We start from the raw sequence: 22,736 nt of genomic DNA, 5'->3' as shown, positions 1-22,736 counted from the left end.
GAGCCCACATCTTTTCCGGCACATTAACATGTGCCCCTAACAGCCGCAGGTGGAATAGTGATCCACCCGCGGCTGTTAATCTCCATCAGCGGCATTTAACATTGTCGCTCCAGGAGCACGTCACTAATCCTGCCCATCGGCGCCCGTCTCGTGAGCACGGGTTGCAGCACTCATAGCAGGTGAGCATTTCTGCTATACACAGCAGGGCTGCAGAGCTACTAGGTGTACTTGTTTTTGACATTTTGTAACCTCTGAAATATAAAACTCAGAGAAAAGTAAATAAAACACAGAGGAGTTTTGCTGTTACCTGAACTTTACTACGTGAAACTAACAGCCTCATTCACAACTACCATAGAAATGAATAATAATAATAACTACAACTCGTTCTGCAAACAAAAAACAAGCCCGAGTGTCTCCGTCAGTGGAAAAATACAAAGAGCCATGGAGATAGGAATATAAGAAAAAGCACGAAATCATCTGGTCGGAAAGGGTTACTGCGTGCAGCTGAGCGAGGTACCGTCAGGCCATTACTCGCAGGTGCAGCACGGCGCATCGGTGCACGGGACCGGCACTGCAGCAGTGACAGGAGGCGCCCGGCCGAGAGCTCAGCTGGAATGGACGGCAGCAGCCACTACGCCGGCTGCTTAGGATGACTGCCAGTGCTGATTGGCCAGACCGCGTCACATGGTACAAGACACCACGGAAAGGTCCTTCAGTTGTGATGTGTGAGCCGATTGGAGAGGTCCTGATGCTGATTTGTTAGAACTAGTCACGTGGCACAAGAAGGGAAGGTCCTTTAGGTGACGGATTGTTCCACATGTGAGCGGAAGGTCCTGTTTCTTCTTCAAATGATCGTAGTTGGCCAAGTGATGGTGTGAGCCTGTGCCGGGTATGTGGGGTGTCACAGCTGGGGGAATGGTGGGCGCTTAGTGCTGCGGCTGGTCTGTAGCTGGATTCCGTAGTGATGGGTTATATATAGTGTCTTTATATCTAGCTTATTATCTGTGTTATACGCATGTATCTGCCGCTGAGGTAACCTCTTCGGTTCCTTAGGAATGTGGCGCCATGTTCTGTCTCTGCTCATACCAGGAGGAGAGGGCTGAGAGTCCTGAGCTCCCCTGGGCTCCGCTCACTGGAGGATTCTCAGTCAGCTCATTCAGCAGCCGGTGATAGAATGCAAACGGTCCAACATGTTTAATAAAACCCAATTCCACAATTCTTTTCCAATCCAATAGCACATGCTTTTAAGTAAGAAAAAAAAAGCTTTCTAAAGGTGGACAGCCCCTTTAAGTGTCCAGACTGTGGGATGATAGATGCAGCTCTTTAACCCCTTAACGTGCAACCTGTTTGGGTCTCTCTCTCTCTCTTAATGGGTTAACGCTAACGGACTGCGTTGCACGGCAAAAATGTTGCAATTAACGCCATGCAATGGGTCCATTAGCGCACCCATTGACCGCAATGTGATTTGTTCCTGTAGCGCATCGCTAGCGCATGCCATTTTCGGCACGCGCCAGCAATGTGCCGTTCTTTTGTGACAGACCTTGGACGCTGCTTGCAAACGTCTGAGGTGCGTCCGAGGTCCGTCCCTCGCTAGCGCAGATCGGGGATCTGCGCTAGCGGGGACGCTGAACGCCAACCCTAAACAAACATTGCGTTAGCACAATCCGCTAGCGCTATGCGCTTAACGGTTTGCCCTAACGCAATGCGAACCTAGCCTTAGGGACCAGTAGCGGTTTGATCACTTGATTCCCCCCCCCCGCCCCCCTAACATGTCTGTAGGGCCTGCAGAAAGTGTGGTTCCAGGTAGAAGGTGTTGGCTCATGGTGCAGCTTCAGGAGCGCACCGACCTCTGGCGTAGGCTGCAGTCACACTAGCATATAAAAAAAGCTCCAATGTTGATCCAGAAAAGTTGGACGAGTGTCATGTGATTAAAATGTGATTTTTCTCAACTAGCATCCATATGACATGCGTTTTTAACATCATCTTCTACATACTGTAATTTCTGTCATTTTAAAGCTAGTTTTCTAAATAATAAAGCAATCTTGTACATGCAGATATACACTGCTCCAAAAAATAAAGGGAACACTAAAATCCCACATCCTAGATATCACTGAATGAAATATTCCAGTTGTATATCTTTATTCATTACAAAGCAGAATGTGTTGAGAACAATAAAACATAAAAATGATCAATGTAAATCAAAATGAATATCCCACGGAGGTCTGGATTTGGAATGATACTCAAAATCAATGTGGAAAATGAAGTTACAGGCTGATCCAACTTCAGCAGAAATGCATCAAGACAAGGAAATGATGCTCAGTAGTGTGTGTGGCCTCCATGTGCCTGTATGATCTCCCTACAACGCCTGGGCATGCTCCTGGTGAGGAGGCGGATGGGGACCTGAGGGATCTCCTCCCAGACCAGGACTAAAGCATCCGCCAACTCCTGGACCGTCTGTGGTGCAACGTGACGTTGGTGGATGGTGCGAGACATGATGTCCCAGATGTGTTCAATCGGATTCAGGTCTGGGGAACGGGCGGGCCAGTCCATAGCTTCAATGCCTTCATCTTGCAGGAACTGCTGACACACTCCAGCCACATGAGGTCTGGCATTGTCCCGCATTAGGAGGAACCCAGGGCAAACCGCACCAGCATATGGTCTCACAAGGGGTCTGAGGATCTCATCTCGGTACCTAATGGCAGTCAGGCTACCTCTGGCAAGCACATGGAGGTCTGTGCAGCCCCCTCCTTCCACAAATGCTGAGGTAGCCGTCCTGCTGCTGGCTTGTTGCCCTCCTACGGCCCGCTCCACGTCTCCTGGTGTACTGGCCTTTCTCCTAGTAGCGCCTCCAGTCTCTGGACACTACGCTGACAGACACAGCAAACCTTCTTGCCACAGCTCGCATTGATGTGCCATCCTGGATGAGCTGCACTACCCAAACCACTTGTGTGGGTTGTAGAGTCCGTCTCATGCTACCACGAGTGTGAAAGCACAACCAACATTCAAAAGTGACCAAAACATCAGCCAGAAAGCATTGGTACTGAGATGTGGTCTGTGGTCCCCACCTGCAGGACCACTCCTTTATTGAGTGTGTCTTGATAATTGCCAATAATTTCCATCTGTTGTCTATTCTATTTGCACAACAGCATGTGAAATTGATTGTCAAACAGTGTTGCTTCCTAAGTGGACAGTTTGATTTCACAGAAGTTTGATTTACTTGGAGTTACATTCTGTTGTTTAAGTGTTCCCTTTATTTTTTTAAAGCAGTATAGATACAACAGATAGACACCTTTCTATTGTATGTATCTGAGATATATAATTAGTGCAATGTTTTTAGTTTATACATGTTTTTGTACATGTATATAGCTAATAAATGAAAAATATGGCCAGTTAAGGAAATAACCAGTTAAGGAAAAGCAGGCAGATGTGAGCTGGTCTTATTATGCTTGAAGGGCCCAATAACCATGGAGCTTCCCAGCCTGTTAATATCAGCCCACAGCTGTTTACTTAGCCTTTAATGGTTGTTAAAATGGGGGACCCTAAGAAAAAATGATGTGGGAGCCCCCTGTTTTTAGTAACCAGCAAAGGCTAAGCATACAGCTGTGGGCTGATATTAATAGGTACCAGCCTAATAGGTCCATCCCTCAACCCCCTCACAAATGGCGCATCAAGGGCAATTGGAGTAATGGGTTTGTGGGGTTGATGTCAGCAGGTGTCACTGACATCAAGCCCAGGGGTTAGTCATGGAGAGGAATTTGTCAGACACCCCCATTACTAACCCCCGTAGTCACAAGAACACACACATCCTTTATTTGTAAAAATCACTCCCTGACAATTTCTCTTTCACCCATTTATTTAACCCCTTCATGACCCAGCCTATTTTGACCTTAAAGACCTTGCCGTTTTTTGCAATTCTGACCAGTGTCCCTTTATGAGGTAATAACTCAGGAACGCTTCAACGGATCCTAGCGGTTCTGAGATTGTTTTTTCGTGACATATTGGGCTTCATGTTAGTGGTAAATTTAGGTCAATAAATTCTGCGTTTATTTGTGATAAAAACGGAAATTTGGCGAAAATTTTGAAAATTTCGCAATTTTCACATTTTGAATTTTTATTCTGTTAAACCAGAGAGATATGTGACACAAAATAGTTAATAAATAACATTTCCCACATGTTTACTTTACATCAGCACAATTTTGGAAACAAAATTTTTTTTTGTTAGGAAGTTATAAGGGTTAAAATTTGACCAGCGATTTCTCATTTTTACAACGAAATTTACAAAACCATTTTTTTTAGGGACCACCTCACATTTGAAGTCAGTTTGAGGGGTCTATATGGCTGAAAATACCCAAAAGTGACACCATTCTAAACACTGCACCCCTCAAGGTACTCAAAACCACATTCAAGAAGTTTATTAACCCTTCAGGTGCTTCACAGCAGCAGAAGCAACATGGAAGGAAAAAATTAACATTTAACTTTTTAGTCACAAAAATTATCTTTTAGCAACAATTTTTTTATTTTCCCAATGGTAAAAGGAGAAACTGAACCACGAAAGTTGTTGTCCAATTTGTCCTGAGTACGCTGATACCTCATATGTGGGGGTAAACCACTGTTTGGGCGCACGGCAGGGCTCGGAAGGGAAGGAGCGCCATTTGACTTTTTGAATTAAAAATTATTTCCATCGTTAGCGGACACCATGTCGCGTTTGGATAGCTCCTGTGTGCCTAAACATTGGCGCTCCCCCACAAGTGACTCCATTTTGGAAACTAGACCCCCCAAGGAACTTATTTAGATGCCTAGTGAGCACTTTAAACCCTCAGGTGCTTCACAAATTGATCTGTAAAAATGAAAAAGTACTTTTGTTTTCACAAAAAAATTCTTTTCGCCTCAATTTTTTCATTTTCACATGGGCAGTAGGATAAAATGGATCATAAAATTTGTTGGGCAATTTCTCCCGAGTACGTCGATACCTCATATGTGGGGGTAAACCACTGTTTGGGCACTCGGCAGGGCTCGGAAGGGAAGGCGCGCCATTTGACTTTTTGAATGGAAAATTAGCTCCAATTGTTAGCGGACACCATGTCGCGTTTGGAGAGCCCCCTGTGTGCCTAAACATTGGAGCTCCCCCACAAGTGACCCCATTTTGGGAACTAGACCCCCCAAGGAACTTATCTAGATGCATATTGAGCACTTTAAACCCCCAGGTGCTTCACAGAAGTTTATAACGCAGAGCCATGAAAATAAAAAATAATTTTTCTTTCCTCAAAAATGATTTTTTAGCCTGGAATTTCCTATTTTGCCAAGGATAATAGGAGAAATTGGACCCCAAATATTGTTGTCCAGTTTGTCCTGAGTACGCTGATACCCCATATGTGGGGGTAAACCACTGTTTGGGCGCACGGCAGGGCTCGGAAGGGATGGCACGCCATTTGGCTTTTTAAATGGAAAATTAGCTCCAATCATTAGCGGACACCATGTCACGTTTGGAGAGCCCCTGTGTGCCTAAACATTGGAGATCCCCCAGAAATGACACCATTTTGGAAACTAGACCCCCAAAGGAACTAATCTAGATGTGTGGTGAGGACTTTGAACCCCCAAGTGCTTCACAGAAGTTTATAACGCAGAGCCATGAAAATAAAAATAAAAAATTATTTTCTCAAAAATGATCTTTTAGCCTGCAATTTTTTATTTTCCCAAGGGTAACAGGAGAAATTTGACCCCAAAAGTTGTTGTCCAGTTTCTCCTGAGTACGCTGATACCCCATATGTGGGGGTAAACCACTGTTTGGGTACATGCCGAGGCTCGGAAGTGAAGTAGTGACGTTTTGAAATGCAGACTTTGATGGAATGCTCTGCGGGTGTCACGTTGCGTTTGCAGAGCCCCTAGTGTGCCTAAACAGTAGAAACCCCCCACAAGTGACCCCATTTTAGAAACTAGACCCCCCAAGGAACTTATCTAGATATGTGGTGAGCACTTTGAACCCCCAAGTGCTTCACAGACGTTTACAACGCAGAGCCGTGAAAATAAAAAATCATTTTTCTTTCCTCAAAAATTATGTTTTAGCAAGCATTTTTTTAGATTCACAAGGGTAACAGGAGAAATTGGACCCCAGTAATTGTTGCGCAGTTTGTCCGGAGTATGCTGGTACCCCATATGTGGGGGTAAACCACTGTTTGGGCACATGTCAGTGCTCGGAAGTGAGGGAGCACCATTTGACTTTTTGAATACGAGATTGACTGGAATCAATGGTGGCGCCATGTTGCGTTTGGAGACCCCTGATGTGCCTAAACAGTGGTAACCCCTCAATTCTACCTCCAACACTAACCCCCCCACACCCCTAACCCTAATCCCAACTGTAACCATAACCCTAATCACAACACTAACCCCAACACACCCCTAACTGTAATCCCAACTGTAGCCATAACCCTAATCACAACCCTAACCACAACCCTATTTCCAACCCTAACCCTAAGGCTATGTGCCCACGTTGCGGATTCGTGTGAGATATTTCCGCACCATTTTTGAAAAATCCGCGGGTAAAAGGCACTGTGTTTTACCTGCGGATTTTCCGCGGATTTCCAGTGTTTTTTGTGCGGATTTCACCTGCGGATTCCTATTGAGGAACAGGTGTAAAACGCTACGGAATCCGCACAAAGAATTGACATGCTGCGGAAAATACAGCGCAGCGTTTCCGCGCGGTATTTTCTGCACCATGGGCACAGCGGATTTGGTTTTTCATATGTTTACATGGTACTGTAAACCTGATGGAATACTGCTGCGAATCCGCAGCGGCCAATCCGCAGCCAAATCCGCACCGTGTGCACATAGCCTAATTCTAAAGGTATGTGCACACGCTGCGGAAAACGCTGCGGATCCGCAGCAGTTTCCCGTGAGTTTACAGTTCAATGTAGACCTACGGGAAACAAAAATCGCTGTACACATGACATTCCGCAGCATGTCACTTCTTTGTGCGGATTCCGCAGCGGTTTTACAACTGCTCCAATAGAAAATCGCAGTTGTAAAACCGCAGTGAAATGCGCAGAAAAAAACGCGGTAAATCCGCCATAAATCCGCAGCGGTTTAGCACTGCGGATTTATCAAATCCGCAGCGGAAAAATCCGCAGAGGACCAGAATACGTGTGCACATACCGAAACCCTACCCCTAACCCTACCCCTAACCCTACCCCTAACCCTACCCCTAACCCTAACCCTATTCTAACATTAGTGGAAAAAAAAAATTTCTTTATTTTTTTATTGTCCCTACCTATGGGGGTGACAAAGGGGGGGGGGGGGTCATTTATTATTTTTTTTATTTTGATCACTGTGATAGATTATATCTCAGTGATCAAAATGCACTTTGGAACGAATCTGGAAAGATTCGGCGGGCGCACTGCGCATGCGCCCGCCATTTTGGAAGATGGCGGCGCCCAGGGAGAAGACGGACGGGACCCCGGCTGGATCGGTAAGTATGATGGGGTGGGGGGGGGGCCACGGGGGGGGGGGGATCGGAGCACGGGGGGGGGGAATCGGAGCACGGGGGGCGTGGAACGGAGCACGGGGGGGCTGGAATGGAGCACGGGGGGGTGGAACGGAGCACTGGGGGGGGGGGAGGGGGTGGATCGGAGTGCAGGGGGGGTGATTGGAGCACGGGGGGCTGATTGGAGCACGGGGGGAGCGGAGCACTGGACGGAGGGGAGCCGGAGCAGTGTACCGGCCAGATCGGGGGGCGATCGGTGGGGTGGGGGCACATTAGTGTTTCCAGCCATGGCCGATGATATTGCAGCATCGGCCATGGCTGGATTGTAATATTTCACCAGTTATAATAGGTGAAATATTACAAATCGCTCTGATTGGTTGTTGAAAGTGAAACTGCCAATCAGAGCGATCGTAGCCACGAGGGGGTGAAGCCACCCCCCCTGGGCTAAACTACCACTCCCCCTGTCCCTGCAGATCGGGTGAAATGGGAGTTAACCCTTTCACCCGGCCTGCAGGGACGCGATCTTTCCATGACGCCACATAGGTGTCATGGGTCGGATTGGCACCGACTTTCATGACGCCTACGTGGCGTCATGGGTCGGGAAGGGGTTAAAAAAATATTAATCCACACTGGTCGGCTGTAATTCAAAAAATTAAGATCCCATGACAATCACTGTCTTTGTCCAGTGTATGGAGCCCCGTTCAGAGAACGAATTGGAGCAGTGGAACCACTGCTGGGTCTCACACTGCACTGCCTGATTTGGATCCAATTACCTAGTTGCACTTGGCCATGCAAATCACCAAGTTCATAGAAAACATCAGACTGCACTTGGTTGACATCTGAGTGCTGTCCCGATATTCATGGACTGACAGAATGGAGAAGATGGAGACATTTTTTTTTTTCCATCTCCTCATTAGAAAATATTAGACGACACTTAGATCAAACTTTGTGATTAGCATAACTGGCCGATTTTCTTTGAGAGAAAATTCACTGGTGTGATCCTTAGGATAGTCAGTTAGGTTTAACACCTTGATATGCTGGCCAGTGACTCTACAGCTGCTATGACTATAACGAAGCTTAGATTTCCAAAATGATTTTTTTGAATAACACATATACAAATGTAGTAGCTTTATTTAGTCACTTCTTACATTGATTTCTCCCAAAACACCTTATTGCTAGTCTCATTTAAAGGGGTTGTCTATTTTTGGGGAAAAAAATTATTCATTTTTTTTCTTTTTTTTTAATTAATGTATTTGGGGCTAAAATAATTTTTGAAGTTAGGTTTTGTTAAAAAATATTAAACAGTTTCCTTCTATAGTTTTTATGTTACACTGTATTCCTGGCTGCTGAATGAGTTAACTCAGAATCTATCAGTGAGCTTGCTTTGACAGCCTTACTGCAGAGATTTATGACCAGAGTCATTCCATGGTAGCTTATCTTACAACACAATATAGTAACTTACGTTACAAAGATGATGGTAATTTACCTTACAATAAGGTTAATCCAAAGGATGGTAACATATTGTAACGTAAATTATCTATATTTCTTGTAATAAAAACTGTTGCATTTAACTTGAGAGGTTTAAAATAAATTTGATAAAGTTGCTTGGACTATGTGTACCGTCACACTGAACGATATCGCTAGCGATCCGTGACGTTGCAGCGTCCTGGCTAGCGATATCGTTCAGTTTGACAGGCAGCAGCGATCAGAATCCTGCTGTGATGTCGCTGGTCGGGGCTAGAAGGCCAGAACTTTATTTCGTCGCTGGATCACCCGCTGACATCGCTGAATCGGCGTGTGTGACACCGATTCAGCGATGTCTTCGCTGGTAACCAGGGTAAACATCGGGTAACTAAGCGCAGGGCCGCGCTCACAGCCAGTACAGAGCAGAGCGCCGAGGACAGACAGCGGTAGGTAAGTATGTAGTGGTTGTTTTTTTACTTTTACGCTGGTAACCAGGGTAAACATCGGGTTACTAAGCACGGCCCTGCGCTTAGTTACCCGATGTTTACCCTGGTTACCGGCATCGTTGGTCACTGGAGAGTGGTCTGTGTGACAGCTCTCCAGCGACCAAACAGCGACGCTGCAGCGATCCGGATCGTTGTCTGGATCGCTGCAGCGTCGTTTAGTGTGAAGGTACCTTTTAAATACAATACAAATAGTGCTTCTCCCCTGTTTTCAGAACAGAAAGTTGGGCAGACTCATGATCTGGACAATTGTCTTTCCTTTTTGTGTTACGTAAGTTGCCAAGTAATAACGCTGTATTTTGTATTTAATTTTATTGTTGAAGAATCAAACTGTTGAAATCTATTGAGAATAGTTAATGTACAATATACATCCACTCCTTTTTGTGCCGGCCTTCAAAGAACAGTCTGTAGCCAGTTTTTGGCTTGTGAATGTAACGTAAGTTACCATGGAGTGACCCACCACTGAACACATCAAAGTTGAATTTTCAGGGATGAAAAGAGCCTGTAAAAGTCAGGCAACATTTTTAATGAAACACAATCGCATGCATGATTTTTATATACCCAAATGTTTGTAAGTAAAATAAAAAATTGTTCCCAAAGGTGGACAATCTAGGAGCGTTGACAAGGGGAACGTTAATGATGTAACAGAAGCTACAGATTCCAAAGGTGTGCACATATGTTGTCTCTCCGGACTCTGGCTTTGCTATTACTTGTATAGTGGATGACAGAGGTGATATGGATTGCAAGGGGGAATGGAGAGGGGAGGTTGTTTGATATTGTATGTGTGGGGGTCAATTGTTGGTTCATGCATGAATATGATATAGAAAAGGTGCTGGCCAGGCATTGAAATAAAAAAGAGAACACTCCTAGGGCACATTGGTGCCGACTGCTGGGCCGTGGAAGGGGTGTACAAACCTGGGAAGTCTTTAACTTGCAGAGATGTTTACTTTTACATGTCTTATTTCTAATCTGTTATAAGCAGCTATTGGTCTGAGTTGCTTTACTTTATCCCTGTGTCATGATTGATGCTGTTAGATGACAGCAGTCAGTAGAAGGTCCTGCTAGTTTTTGACATCTAATGTCTGTATGGTGCAGGAGACAAGTAAGGGTACGTTCACATTTGCGTTGTTGTGTGTTACGTCGGCGACGCAACGCACAACGCATGCAAAAACGCATGGTTTTGTGACGCATGCGTCCATTTCTGGCTTGCTTTTGGACGCAAAAAAATGCAACTTGCTGCTTCCTCTGCGCCCTGACGCTTGCGCCAAAAATGACGCATGCAATCTTACCTTGTGCAGGCATGTACTATGGAGGACAGAGTATGAACTTCAATCCAATATTGCAGCCAGCATGCAGCCAGCGGGTAAGGAAAGGGTGAATCAAAAACACAAAAACCCCACCTCCATGGCTGAAGATTGTTCCCTCCAAATTCAGGTGACAGTGTCCCTTTAAATATAGGGGCGCATGATGCATGCATCACCGCGGCTGCGCCCGACGCAACGCTAATGTGAACGTAGCCTAACAAAGCACCATGTCCGGTCCCTGTGCCCTGTAATGGCAGATGTCGGGCAGAATAAAGAAGTTTAAAGGGACACTGTCACCTGAATTTTGAGGGAATAATCTTCAGCCATGGAGGCGGGGTTTTGGGGTTTTTGATTCACCCTTTCCTTACCTGCTGGCTGCATGCTGGCTGCAATATTGGTTTAAAGTTCATTCTCTGTCCTCCATAGTACACGTCTGCGCAAGGCAAGATTGCACTGTGCAGGCATGTACTACGGAGGACAGAGAATGAACTTCAATCCAATATTGCAGCCAGCATGCAGCCAGCGGGTAAGGAAAGGGTGAATCAAAAACCCCAAAACCCCGCCTCCATGGCTGAAGATTGTTCCCTCCAAATTCAGGTGACAGTGTCCCTTTAACCTGTGTGATTGTTATCCTGAAATATAATGGGCACCAGTAGAGCCTGACAGACACTGATTATTACTTACACAGGGCTGTGGAGTTGATACGTCAAACCTTAGACTGGCTCCGACTCTTCAATTTCCCTGACTCCATTGCACTGGTCACTACTGAGCATGTACATAAAGTGCAGCACAGATTCATCTCATCTACGACTCCACAGCGCTGGTCACTACTGAGCATGTGCATAAAGTGCAGCACAGATTCATCTCATCTACGACTCCACAGCACTGGTCACTACTGGGCAGGTACATAAAGTGCGGCACAGATTCATCTCATCTACAACCCCACAGCACTGGTTACTACTGAGCATGTACATAAAGTGCAGCACAGATTCATCTCATCTACAACTCCACAGCACTGGTCACTACTGAGCATGTACATAAAGTGCAGCACAGATTCATCTCGCCTACAACCCCACAGCACTGGTCACTACTGAGCATGTACATAAAGTGCAGCACAGATTCATCTCGCCTACAACCCCACAGCACTGGTCACTACTGAGCATGTACATAAAGTGCAGCACAGATTCATCTCCTCTACAACTCCACAGCACTGGTCACTACTGAGCATGTACATAAAGTGCAGCACAGATTCATCTCATCTACAACTCTACAGCACTGGTCACTACTGAGCATGTACATAAAGTGCGGCACAGATTCATCTCATCTACAACTCCACAGCACTGGTCACTACTGAGCATGTACATAAAGTGCGGTACAGATTCATCTCATCTACAACTCCACAGCACTGGTCACTACTGAGCATGTACATAAAGTGCGGTACAGATTCATCTCCGCTAAAAGCCAAGATCATTAGATCAGGAACAGAACAGACATTTATAGGACATTTCATAACTTTCCCAAATTCTTAAGAAAACATTTTTTGCACATGCTGCATTGTACTACTATACCCAATGTATTACCGGTATATATTAGGAATCTTTTCTGTCCATTTTATACCAACTCCACCAAAATGGACACTGACTCCACAGCTCTGCTTACTATTAGCAACTATCTCTGCACATATTATCTCATCCCAGTAAGCTCTGCCCAGGAATAATTTGGTGCCTGGGATCGGAGACCATGATTGCTCATTTCAGCCACGTGCCAAATTCATACAATAAGCTTGTGTGCAGTCCAACCACCCATGCTCCCCTCTATGGAAAGCCACATGGCATTGCACCATACTTTACCTTGGCAAGAGGTCTGTCTGCATGCAGATGCATTGTCTGAGCCATGGGAGCAGCAGGACTAGCGGCTCTGCACGAGTATGGAGAGCAAAGCACCAAGGAAGATGTGGCAAGCACTTTATGAACATCGGCCTCTGTGTTAGAACATTGTCTTCTCCGCAGATACATATTAACATTTCTTATTATACTTTCTTTTATATACGTTATACTTTTTTTGTTATTGTTTACCTGTTTATTAGTTGTGTCTCCTGGAAAGTTGTGTGATTGTCAATATTCTAGCACATAAAGGAGCAGATCCTCCATTTCTGTACTGTCCTGAGTCTGTCTAGCTAAGGGCTGCTTCACATGTCAGCATTTTCCACTTATGATTATTTGATCAGTGTGTGGTCCGAGTGCCATCAGTTTTTCTCATATGTGGAGAGAGAAAAGAAAAAACTTTTTTCACCTCCTTTCTGACAGCCTGTGAAAATCGAACTGCACTTGGATCATATCAGTGTGTTTTTTTTTTTTTTTTTTTTTTTTTTCATGGACCTATAGACTTGCATTGCCGATTTCAAACCAATGCTTGGATCAACTTGGTCTGAGGAAAAAATCAGACATGTACACAGCCCCATAGAATATCAAAGGCATGAGTGCTATCTGGTAAAACCATGGCTAGCACTCGTGCGATAAAATGGGATGTGTGAATGATCCCCAAGTGTGAGATGGTGCAGAAGCTTATATAAATAAAGCAGAGAACAACATTGTAAGGACTTGTGCATTTCAGGTAGACATGTTACTGGATTCTTGAAGAGTAACTGTCTTTTTAAATTCCCCTCCCCCATAAATTATTACTATGTGAAAACTGCAAACTTTCTACTATACCTTCTTAGTGAAATATTAATCTTTTTTTTCCTCCAGGACTGATCAGTCACTCGCAAAATTCTCAATCCTGAGATAAAATCTGATCTGTCTGCAGTGAATACAGACTCTCCTGTTGGTGCTGATAAGATTTTACAGAGAGCTGTTTCTGTCATTTTAGGATAACTTACCGTACAATACCTATGTCTGAATCTACCTTCTCCCTTATCCTTCCCTCTACATAGAATACTACGAGCACCAACTGTCACCTCCTATTTCTGTAATGGGGAAAATATGTCTTCCCTAAACAAACATTTTCCCATGAATTGAGTGAGTGACCAGTCCTGGAGGAGAAAGAAACATTACAAAGTTTCCTATTTTCATTTGTACTATGGATTTATGTTATAAAATTAAAACAACTGTTAATGATTAAAGAGAAGGGCAATTCCCTGGAAACATATAGTATGTTTTACACAATAAAAATCTTCACATTTTTTTATAAGCAAAGGCTCAAGCCGCCCCCCCCCCCCTTTTTTTTTTTCTTCTAGATTATTTGCATGTAATTGATTTTATACAAATATTTGTTAATATTTGAAAATGCTTCTCTATGCACTGGGAACGTCCTCAGAAGGTGTTCATTCTAGGTGTAATGCTTGACATAACTCTGAAAAAGAAGGGGCGCTCCCTCAAAACACCTAATGTATCTTAGTTCTGGTGATTTTTGGTGCTGGTGAGATGTGTGCTCCGTGTGCCTGTATGTGGCATCCGTGTCAGTGTGACCCACATGGAACGAAATGCAGCATAGAAACTAAAGAGTGTTGGGTGTTTAAACATGCTCAAAGATATAGTGATGGGAATTTGTCAGTGTGTTATGTCATCAGTGCTTTGTGCTTTTTTTTTCTGTACTTGTTTTTTAATTTAAAATTTATTTTAAAAAAATGACGTGGGCTGTGGCATAATTTTCATAACCAGCAGAGGGAAAGCCGACTGCTGGAGGCTGATAATAATAATCTGGGAAAGGGACCATTGGCCTGAAATGTTCCCAGGCCATTAATAACAGCTCACAGCTGTTAGCTTCGCCTGTACTTGTTAGTTCACATGGAGACCCCAGAAAAAAATGACGTGGGGTCTTCCAAAGGCTAAACAGACAGCTCTCAGCTAATATTAACCCATTCACAACATGCGCCGTGCTAGTACAGCGAATGTCGTGTCTCCCCCTTTCATGTGGCCCCGGCGGTGAGCCCACATCAGTCGCGACACGTCAGCTGTTTTGTACAGCTGACATGTGCGCGCAATAGCGGCAGGTGGAATAGCGATCCACCCGCCGCTATTAACTAGTTAAATGCCGCTGTCAAACACTGACAGTGGCATATAACTACCGCTTCTGGCCATAGGGCTGGAAATGCACGCATCGCCAAGCCCAGTCATGTGATCGGGGGTCAGCGATGCGTCGGCATAACAACCAAAGGTCTCCTTGAGACCTCAATGGTTGTTGATGCCGGCTTGCTGTGAGCGCCACCCTAGTCTGTAATTCAGCTGCATAGGAGCGATCTGATGATTGCTCCTATGTAGCTGAGCCGATCCAGTTGTGCCAGAGTATAGCCTCCCATGGAGGCTATTGAAGCGTGGAAAAAGTAAAAAAAAAAAAAAAAAAAAGTATAAAAGGTTAAATTCCCCCCTCCCCCCCCCCCCTTTCGCCCCATACAATAAAAAAAAATTAAACCTACACATATTTGGTATCGCCCGATCTATCAATAAAAAAAAAAAAAAAAAAGGATTAACCTGATCACAGGAATTATGTTTTTTTGGTCGCGGTGACATTGCATTAAAATGCAATAACAGGCGTTCAAAAGAACGTATCTGCACAAAAGTGGTATCATTAAAAACGTCAGCTCGGCACACAAAAAATAAGCCCTCACCCGACCTGAGATACCGAAAAATGGAGACGCTACGGGCATCGGAAAATGGCGCAATTTTTTTTTTTTTTTTTTTTTTAGCAAAGTTTGGAATTTTTTTTCACCATTTTATTAATATAAAAAAAAAAACTTAGACATGTTTGGTGTCTATGAACTCGTAATGACCTAGAGAATCATAATGGCAGCTCAGTTTTAGCATTTAGTGAACCTAGCAAAAAAGCCAAACAAAAAACAAGTGTGGGATTGCACTTTTTTTGCAGTTTCAACTGCACTTGGAAAGAACAACTCGTCCCTCAAAAAATAAGCCCTCACATGACCATATTGACGGAAAAATAAAAAAGTTACGGCTCTGGGAAGGAGGGGAGCGAAAAATGAAAACGCAAAAACGAAAAAGGGCTGCATCTTGAAGGGGTTAATAGCCTGGGAAGAGGCCAGGGATATTGGCCTCCTTCCAGGCTACCAACATTAGCCCTCAGCAGCCCCAAAAATGGGGCATCCATAAGATGAGCCAAATCTGAAGTTTAGCCTCACTCTTAACACTTGCCCTGGTGCAGTGGCTAGAGAGGCAATAGGGTTGGGGTTCATGTTATCTTTGTATTGTCAGCTAACATCAAGCCCAGGGGTTAGTAATAGAGAGGTGAAACCCTATGACTATGGGGTTAGTAATTGGGGCATGTGGCCACAATCAGGAAAGCGTCTTTAGTTAGGTTAGCCTGAAACGCGTCAGCATTTTGTGTGGGCTACTGTTGTGGAACCCTAAATAAAGCCCCGTTTTCTATTGTAATGTCTCCCGGGCATCCATGTACTTTGGCTGTTAAGCTGGTTTGAAGATTTTTTACTCTATCACAGCAGAGTTTTGCAAGGACAGATATGATAGTACATATAATGAGAAAATTACCGAACTCACCGTGGTGGATACAATTCCTGGGCTTCACAGTTGGACACAAGTCTGTGAGTGGCCTCCACTTCCACGCTGTGTAGGCAGGCCAGTGTTGCCTAATTAACCCTTCTTCTGAAAGGATCTGAAGTGGTGGGTGGCATGCATATGAAAGTGAAGACACCCACGCTGCTACATTTAGATAAGCATGTGTAGAGGGAGTGTTCCATGGTCCTGCAGCTAACACACACCCAACTTACTTTTGATCTAGGGTAGCTATTTTCCTTACTCTACATAAATGCTTCTTTAAGAGCCTTGTCACCACGCTTGTGCATTCAGGAGATAGCCTTTTCATCATCCAGACTATGCGGAATGAAACCTAACGTTATCCCTTATATTGTGTTGTTTCAGTGATTCAGAAAATGTCAGAAGATTTGAAGAAAAGATTAGAATTTCCAAATTCACTTATTCAGACACAGGTAGGACTTTTTATATCAAGTCAGCACTAATTAACGTTTGAATAATTGAAGGCAGATTTGGGCAAATATGCTGTGATATCAAACTATCGTACCTCATTTTTACTTACATTTTTAGGCCACAAGCAAAAGGAAAAAAAAAATTCAATTTTGGACTGATTTACTGAGTTCTGTCTACCCTTGCTGTATAGCAATTCATGAGCGTTGGTTTGCAGCAATTTCATGATATATTGCTTGGGTGTCAAATCCGCCCAGATAAATAGGCCGCTCATAGTAAAAAAAAATAAAAAAAAAAAAATTAGAATTTGACGAGTCCTCATGCAGCTTGGTGAATGCAAGGGTACAGTATATTAATAAAATGGATGTGCCTATAGCAAGCTGACATCTTTCGGTATTCTTTGAACCAATAGTAGGGTGTGGGAACAACTCATAATACCAATATTTGGCCAAAAAAATATATGCATAATATACACAAAATACCGTATTTTCCCGACTATAAGATGCACTTTTTCCCCCCCAAAAAAGGGGGGGAAATGGGGGGTGCATCTTATAGTTGGAATACAGGCTTTCCGGCAGTGGTGTGGCGGCGGCAGAGGTGCGGGGATGAGGAGGTGGGATGGCGTGAGCGGGGTCCCTTCCACAGCCATTATCCCCGCACCTCTGCCGTCGCCACACGACTGCTGCAACCCCCCCATGGACACCAGGCCGTGGCGTCTCCCACCTAAGCAGGAAGGGACCCTGCTCAGGTGCACGCCGTACCGCATCACCCCACTTCTGCCGACACCATGCCTCCTGTGACACTGCTCTGCCACCGCCAGCCCTCAGGTAAGATACTGTAAATTCGGACAATAAGACGGACCCCCATCTTATAAATAAATCTTTTTTTCTGCAATTTTCACTCCAAATTTGGGGTGCGTCTTATGGTCCGGTGCGTCTTATAGTCCAAAAAATACGGTATATATCCCTCTTGGTGATGAAATTTAAATGTTGATGAGTGTGTAGAATTTATATATGCAAGTGTGTATGTGTACGTACACTATTAGTATTTACACACACACACACACACACACACACACACCTTGACCTATAAATTCCATAACCAAGAAGGAATAGTTACGTCACAGGATGGCTAAGCATGTTTATCACCATGCCAAGGTGTGTATGTTTGTGTATTTTTCCACATGGCGCTCATAATTGATACTGAAGAATTCGAGATGTTTTGTAAATGTTGCTTCCATTTTGTCATCATTTGCATGTCTATCGATCCTGTAATTTTCATAATACCAGAACTCTTCCTTATTGGTGTTGTAATATTTATATTAAGGAGTGTGTGTATACATACAGTCATGGCCAAAAGTGCTGGAACCCTTGAAATTGTTCCAGAAAATGAAGTATTCCACCCAGAAAACTATTTGTTACACATGTTTTGTTATTCAGAAGAAAGAACAAAGGGGAAAAAAGGCAAATTGGACATCATTTCACACAAACCCCCCAAAATGGGCTGGATAAAATTATCACCTTTCCAAAACTGGTTAAACAACTTTGCTTCAAGCATGTGATGATCATTCAAACTTACCAGTAGCAAGTAACAGGGGTGGGCAATATGAAAATCACGACTGGAACCAGATAAAAAGGGGAGCAGTTGACTCAATCTTTGCATTGTGTGTACCACACTAAGCATGGAGAGCAAAAAGAAAAGAGAACTATCTGAGGATTTGAGAACCAAAAATTGTTGAACAATTTCAACCATCTCAAGCATACAAGTCCATCTCCAGAGGTTCTTTAACTGCCTCTGGCAATGGGTGCCTTGACTGTCTGCAGTGCATCATGAAATCTGAAGATTACCAAAAGGATTTTGGGCCGCAATGTAGTGTCCAGTGTCACAAAGATGGATTTGTGTTCTAGGTCATGGGACTTCGAGCAGGACAATGACCCCAAACATACTTCAAGAAGCACCCAGAAATGGATGGGAGCAAAGAGCTGGAGAGTTCTGAAAAGGCCAGCAATGAGTGCGGATCTAAATCCCATTGAACACCAGTGTAGAGATCTTAAAATGGAGACAGCACCTTCAACTATGAGAGACCTGGAGCAATTTGCAAAAGAAGAGTGGTCCAAAATGCCAGTTGAGGTGTAAGAAGCTCGTTGATGGTTATAGGAAGCAAGTTATTTATTCCAAAGGGTGTGCAACCAAATAATAAGTTGTGGGTGCCAACAAATTTGTCTGGCCTATTTTGGGGGTTTGTGTGACATTATGTCCAATTTCCTTTTTTTTTTTTTTTTCTTTGTGTGTGTTGTTCCAATGCACACAAAGAAAATAAACGTGTAATTGCAATAATTGTTTGGGAGAAATATTTCATTTTCTGGAGCAACTTCAAGGGTGCATTTTCTGCCATGACTGTATATGCACTACTGTGCAAAAATTTTTAGACAGGTTTTGAAAAATGCCGTAAGGTAAGAATCCTTTCAAACATAAGTGTTTTAGCGAAATGCAAAGTGAATAAAGAGAAATCTAAATCAAATCAATTGTTAGACTCACCAGATGAGGCAGATCTTGCAAGCCCAAGGTCTGGATGGGCTCACAAGCCACGGGCGGTGATGCAGCAGATAGGTGAGGCACAGGGGACATCAACAACTGAGGAAATGGAAACCGTAGGTAGACACAAGCTGTCCACAAGACCGCAGACAGGCAGCTGGAATGCTTGAAACCTCAGGCAGGCGAAAGAGGTCCAAGAGACCACAGTCAGGCGGGATGATGGAAACCACTGGCAGCCGGAAGACGTTCAGGAGACTGCATAAATCAGCTGAGTAGGTCAAGATGTATAGAGCAACTCGGCCAGGAACACTGAAATCTTAATACCAAGATACAGGTGTGTGTCTTGGTTAGCTTTGTATTGGCCTGGGCAGATGCTCACATGGGATCACACAAGGCCATCTGCAAAGCCCGATGTAGAGCACGACCGAGTATAGCGGACCTGGGTGAGGGAAGTGAGGCAGAGATCTGGGACAAGTGGGTAGCATCAATATTTGTTATGCCTTCATAACAGCATAGCAGCATCAATTCTTCTACATACAGTACAGACCAAAAGTTTGGACACACCTTTATTTTTTTTTTTTAGTAGTGTATATGCAATATAGATACATACAATAGAAAGATGTCTTTGAGATACATAATTAGTGCAATGTTTGAAGTTTACTGTACATGTACAGTACAGACCAAAAGTTTTGACACACCTCATTTAAAGATTTTTCTGTATTTTCATTACTATGAAAATTGTACATTCACACTGAAGGCATCAAAACTATAAATTAACACATGTGGAATTATATACTTAACAAAAAAGTGTGAAACAATTGAAAATATGTCTTATATTCTAGGTTCTTCAAAGTAGCCACCTTTTGCTTTGACTGCTGTTCACACTTTTGGCATTCTCGTGATGAGCTTCAAGAGGTAGTCACCGGGAATGGTTTTCACTTTACAGGTGTGCCCTGTCAGGTTTAATAAGTGGGATTTCTTGCCTTTATAAATAGTGTTGGGACCATCAGTTGTGTTGTGCAGAAGTCTGGTGGATACAAAGCTGATAATCCTACTGAACAGACTGTTAGAATTTGTATTATGGCAAGAAAAAAGCAGCCAAGTAAAGAAAAACGAGTGGCCATTAATACTTTAAGAAATGAAGGTCAGTCAATCCGAAAAATTGGGAAAACTTTGAAAGTGTCCCCAAGTGCAGTGGCAAAACCATCAAGTGCTACAAAGAATCTGGCTCACATGAGGACCGCCCCAGGAAAGGAAGACCAAGAGTCACCTCTGCTTCTGAGGATAAGTTTATCCAGGCTCAGAAATCGCAGGTTAACAGCAGCTCAGGTTAGAGACCAGGTCAATGCCACACAGAGTTCTAGCAGCAGACACATCTCTACAACAACTGTTAAGAGGAGACTTTGTGCAGCAGGCCTTCATGCTAAAATTGCTGCTAGGAAACCACTGCTAAGGACAGGCAACAAGCAGAAGAGACTTGTTTGGGCTAAAGAATTTAAGGAATTGACATTAGACCAGTGGAAATTTGTGCTTTGGTCTGATGAGTCCAAATTTGAGATCTTTGGTTCCAATCACCGTGTCTTTGTGCGACGCAGAAAAGGTGAACGGATGGACTCTACATGCCTGATTCCCACCATGAAGCATGGAGGAGGAGGTGTGATGGCGTGGGGGTGCTTTGCTGGTGACACTGTTGGGGATTTATTCAAAATTGAAGGCATACTGAACCAGCATGGCTACCACAGCATCTTGCAGCGGCATGCTATTCCATCCGGTTTGCGTTTAGTTGGACCATCATTTATTTTTCAACAGGACAATGACCCCAAACACACCTCCAGGCTGTGTAAGAGCTATTTGACCAAGAAGGAGAGTGATGGGGTGCTACGCCAGATGACCTGGCCTCCATAGTCCCCAGACCTGAAGCCAATCGAGATGGTTTGGGTTGAGCTGGACCGCAGAGTGAAGGCAAAAGGGCCAATAAGTACTAAGCATCTCTGGGAACTCCTTCAAGATTGTTGGAAGACCATTCCCGGTGACTACCACTTGAAGCTCATCAAGAGAATGCCAAGCGTGTGCAAAGCAGTTATCACATCAAAAGGTGGCCACTTTGAAGAACCTAGAATATAAGACATAATTTCAGTTGTTTCACACTTTAAGTACATAATTCCACAGAAAAATCTTTAAATGAGGTGTGTGCAAACTTTTGGTCTGTACTGTATGTGTGTATATATATATATATATATATATATATATATATATATATATATATATATATATATATATATATATATATATATATATATATATATACACACAGTGGGGCAAAAAAGTATTTAGTCAGTCAGCAATAGTGCAAGTTCCACCACTTAAAAAGATGAGAGGCGTCTGTAATTTACATCATAGGTAGACCTCAACTATGGGAGACAAACTGAGAAAAAAAAATCCAGAAAATCACATTGTCTGTTTTTTTATCATTTTATTTGCATTTTATGGTGGAAAATAAGTATTTGGTCAGAAACAAACAATCAAGATTTCTGGCTCTCACAGACCTGTAACTTCTTCTTTAAGAGTCTCCTCTTTCCTCCACTCATTACCTGTAGTAATGGCACCTGTTTAAACTTGTTATCAGTATAAAAAGACACCTGTGCACACCCTCAAACAGTCTGACTCCAAACTCCACTATGGTGAAGACCAAAGAGCTGTCAAAGGACACCAGAAACAAAATTGTAGCCCTGCACCAGGCTGGGAAGACTGAATCTGCAATAGCCAACCAGCTTGGAGTGAAAAAATCAACAGTGGGAGCAATAATTAGAAAATGGAAGACATACAAGACCACTGATAATCTCCCTCGATCTGGGGCTCCACGCAAAATCCCACCCCGTGGGGTCAGAATGATCACAAGAACGGTGAGCAAAAATCCCAGAACCACGCGGGGGGACCTAGTGAATGAACTGCAGAGAGCTGGGACCAATGTAACAAAGCCTACCATAAGTAACACACTACGCCACCATGGACTCAGATCCTGCAGTGCCAGACGTGTCCCACTGCTTAAGCCAGTACATGTCTGAAGTTTGCTAGAGAGCATTTGGATGATCCAGAGGAGTTTTGGGAGAATGTCCTATGGTCTGATGAAACCAAACTGGAACTGTTTTGTAGAAACACAACTTGTCGTGTTTGGAGGAAAAAGAATACTGAGTTGCATCCATCAAACACCATACCTACTGTAAAGCATGGTGGTGGAAACATCATGCTTTGGGGCTGTTTCTCTGCAAAGGGGCCAGGACGACTGATCCGGGTACATGAAAGAATGAATGGGGCCATGTATCATGAGATTTTGAGTGCAAACCTCCTTCCATCAGCAAGGGCATTGAAGATGAAACGTGGCTGGGTCTTTCAACATGACAATGATCCAAAGCACACCGCCAGGGCAACGAAGGAGTGGCTTCGTAAGAAGCATTTCAAGGTCCTGGAGTGGCCTAGCCAGTCTCCAGATCTCAACCCT

At 43.8% G+C, this 22,736-nt stretch overlaps 1 protein-coding gene and 1 long non-coding RNA gene across 3 annotated transcripts in view; one reads left to right on the top strand and one right to left on the bottom strand.

The window, feature by feature from the left end:
* Nucleotides 1-16,353, bottom strand: part of LOC138676570 (uncharacterized) — a 156,896-nt gene extending 140,543 nt beyond the window's left edge. Inside the window, exon 1 of the long non-coding RNA XR_011320795.1 lies at nt 16,259-16,353. This is a non-coding gene — a long non-coding RNA (uncharacterized lncRNA). The remainder of the gene's footprint in view (nt 1-16,258) is intronic.
* The window catches only part of FOCAD (focadhesin), a 458,830-nt gene continuing 436,869 nt past the window's right edge, over nt 776-22,736 (top strand). For both annotated transcript variants that reach the window (XM_069765982.1, XM_069765975.1), the window contains exons 1-2: nt 776-889; nt 16,640-16,707. In XM_069765982.1, coding sequence (XP_069622083.1) covers nt 16,651-16,707 — 57 coding nt within the window. In that variant the 5' untranslated portion in view covers nt 776-889; nt 16,640-16,650. The remainder of the gene's footprint in view (nt 890-16,639; nt 16,708-22,736) is intronic.

Source organism: Ranitomeya imitator, chromosome 1 (assembly GCF_032444005.1).
Source record: "Ranitomeya imitator isolate aRanImi1 chromosome 1, aRanImi1.pri, whole genome shotgun sequence".
Classification (NCBI taxonomy): Eukaryota; Metazoa; Chordata; class Amphibia; order Anura; family Dendrobatidae; genus Ranitomeya; species Ranitomeya imitator.
The sequence above is the reverse complement of the archived record's forward strand: the minus strand, read 5'-3'. Positions and strand labels throughout refer to the sequence as shown.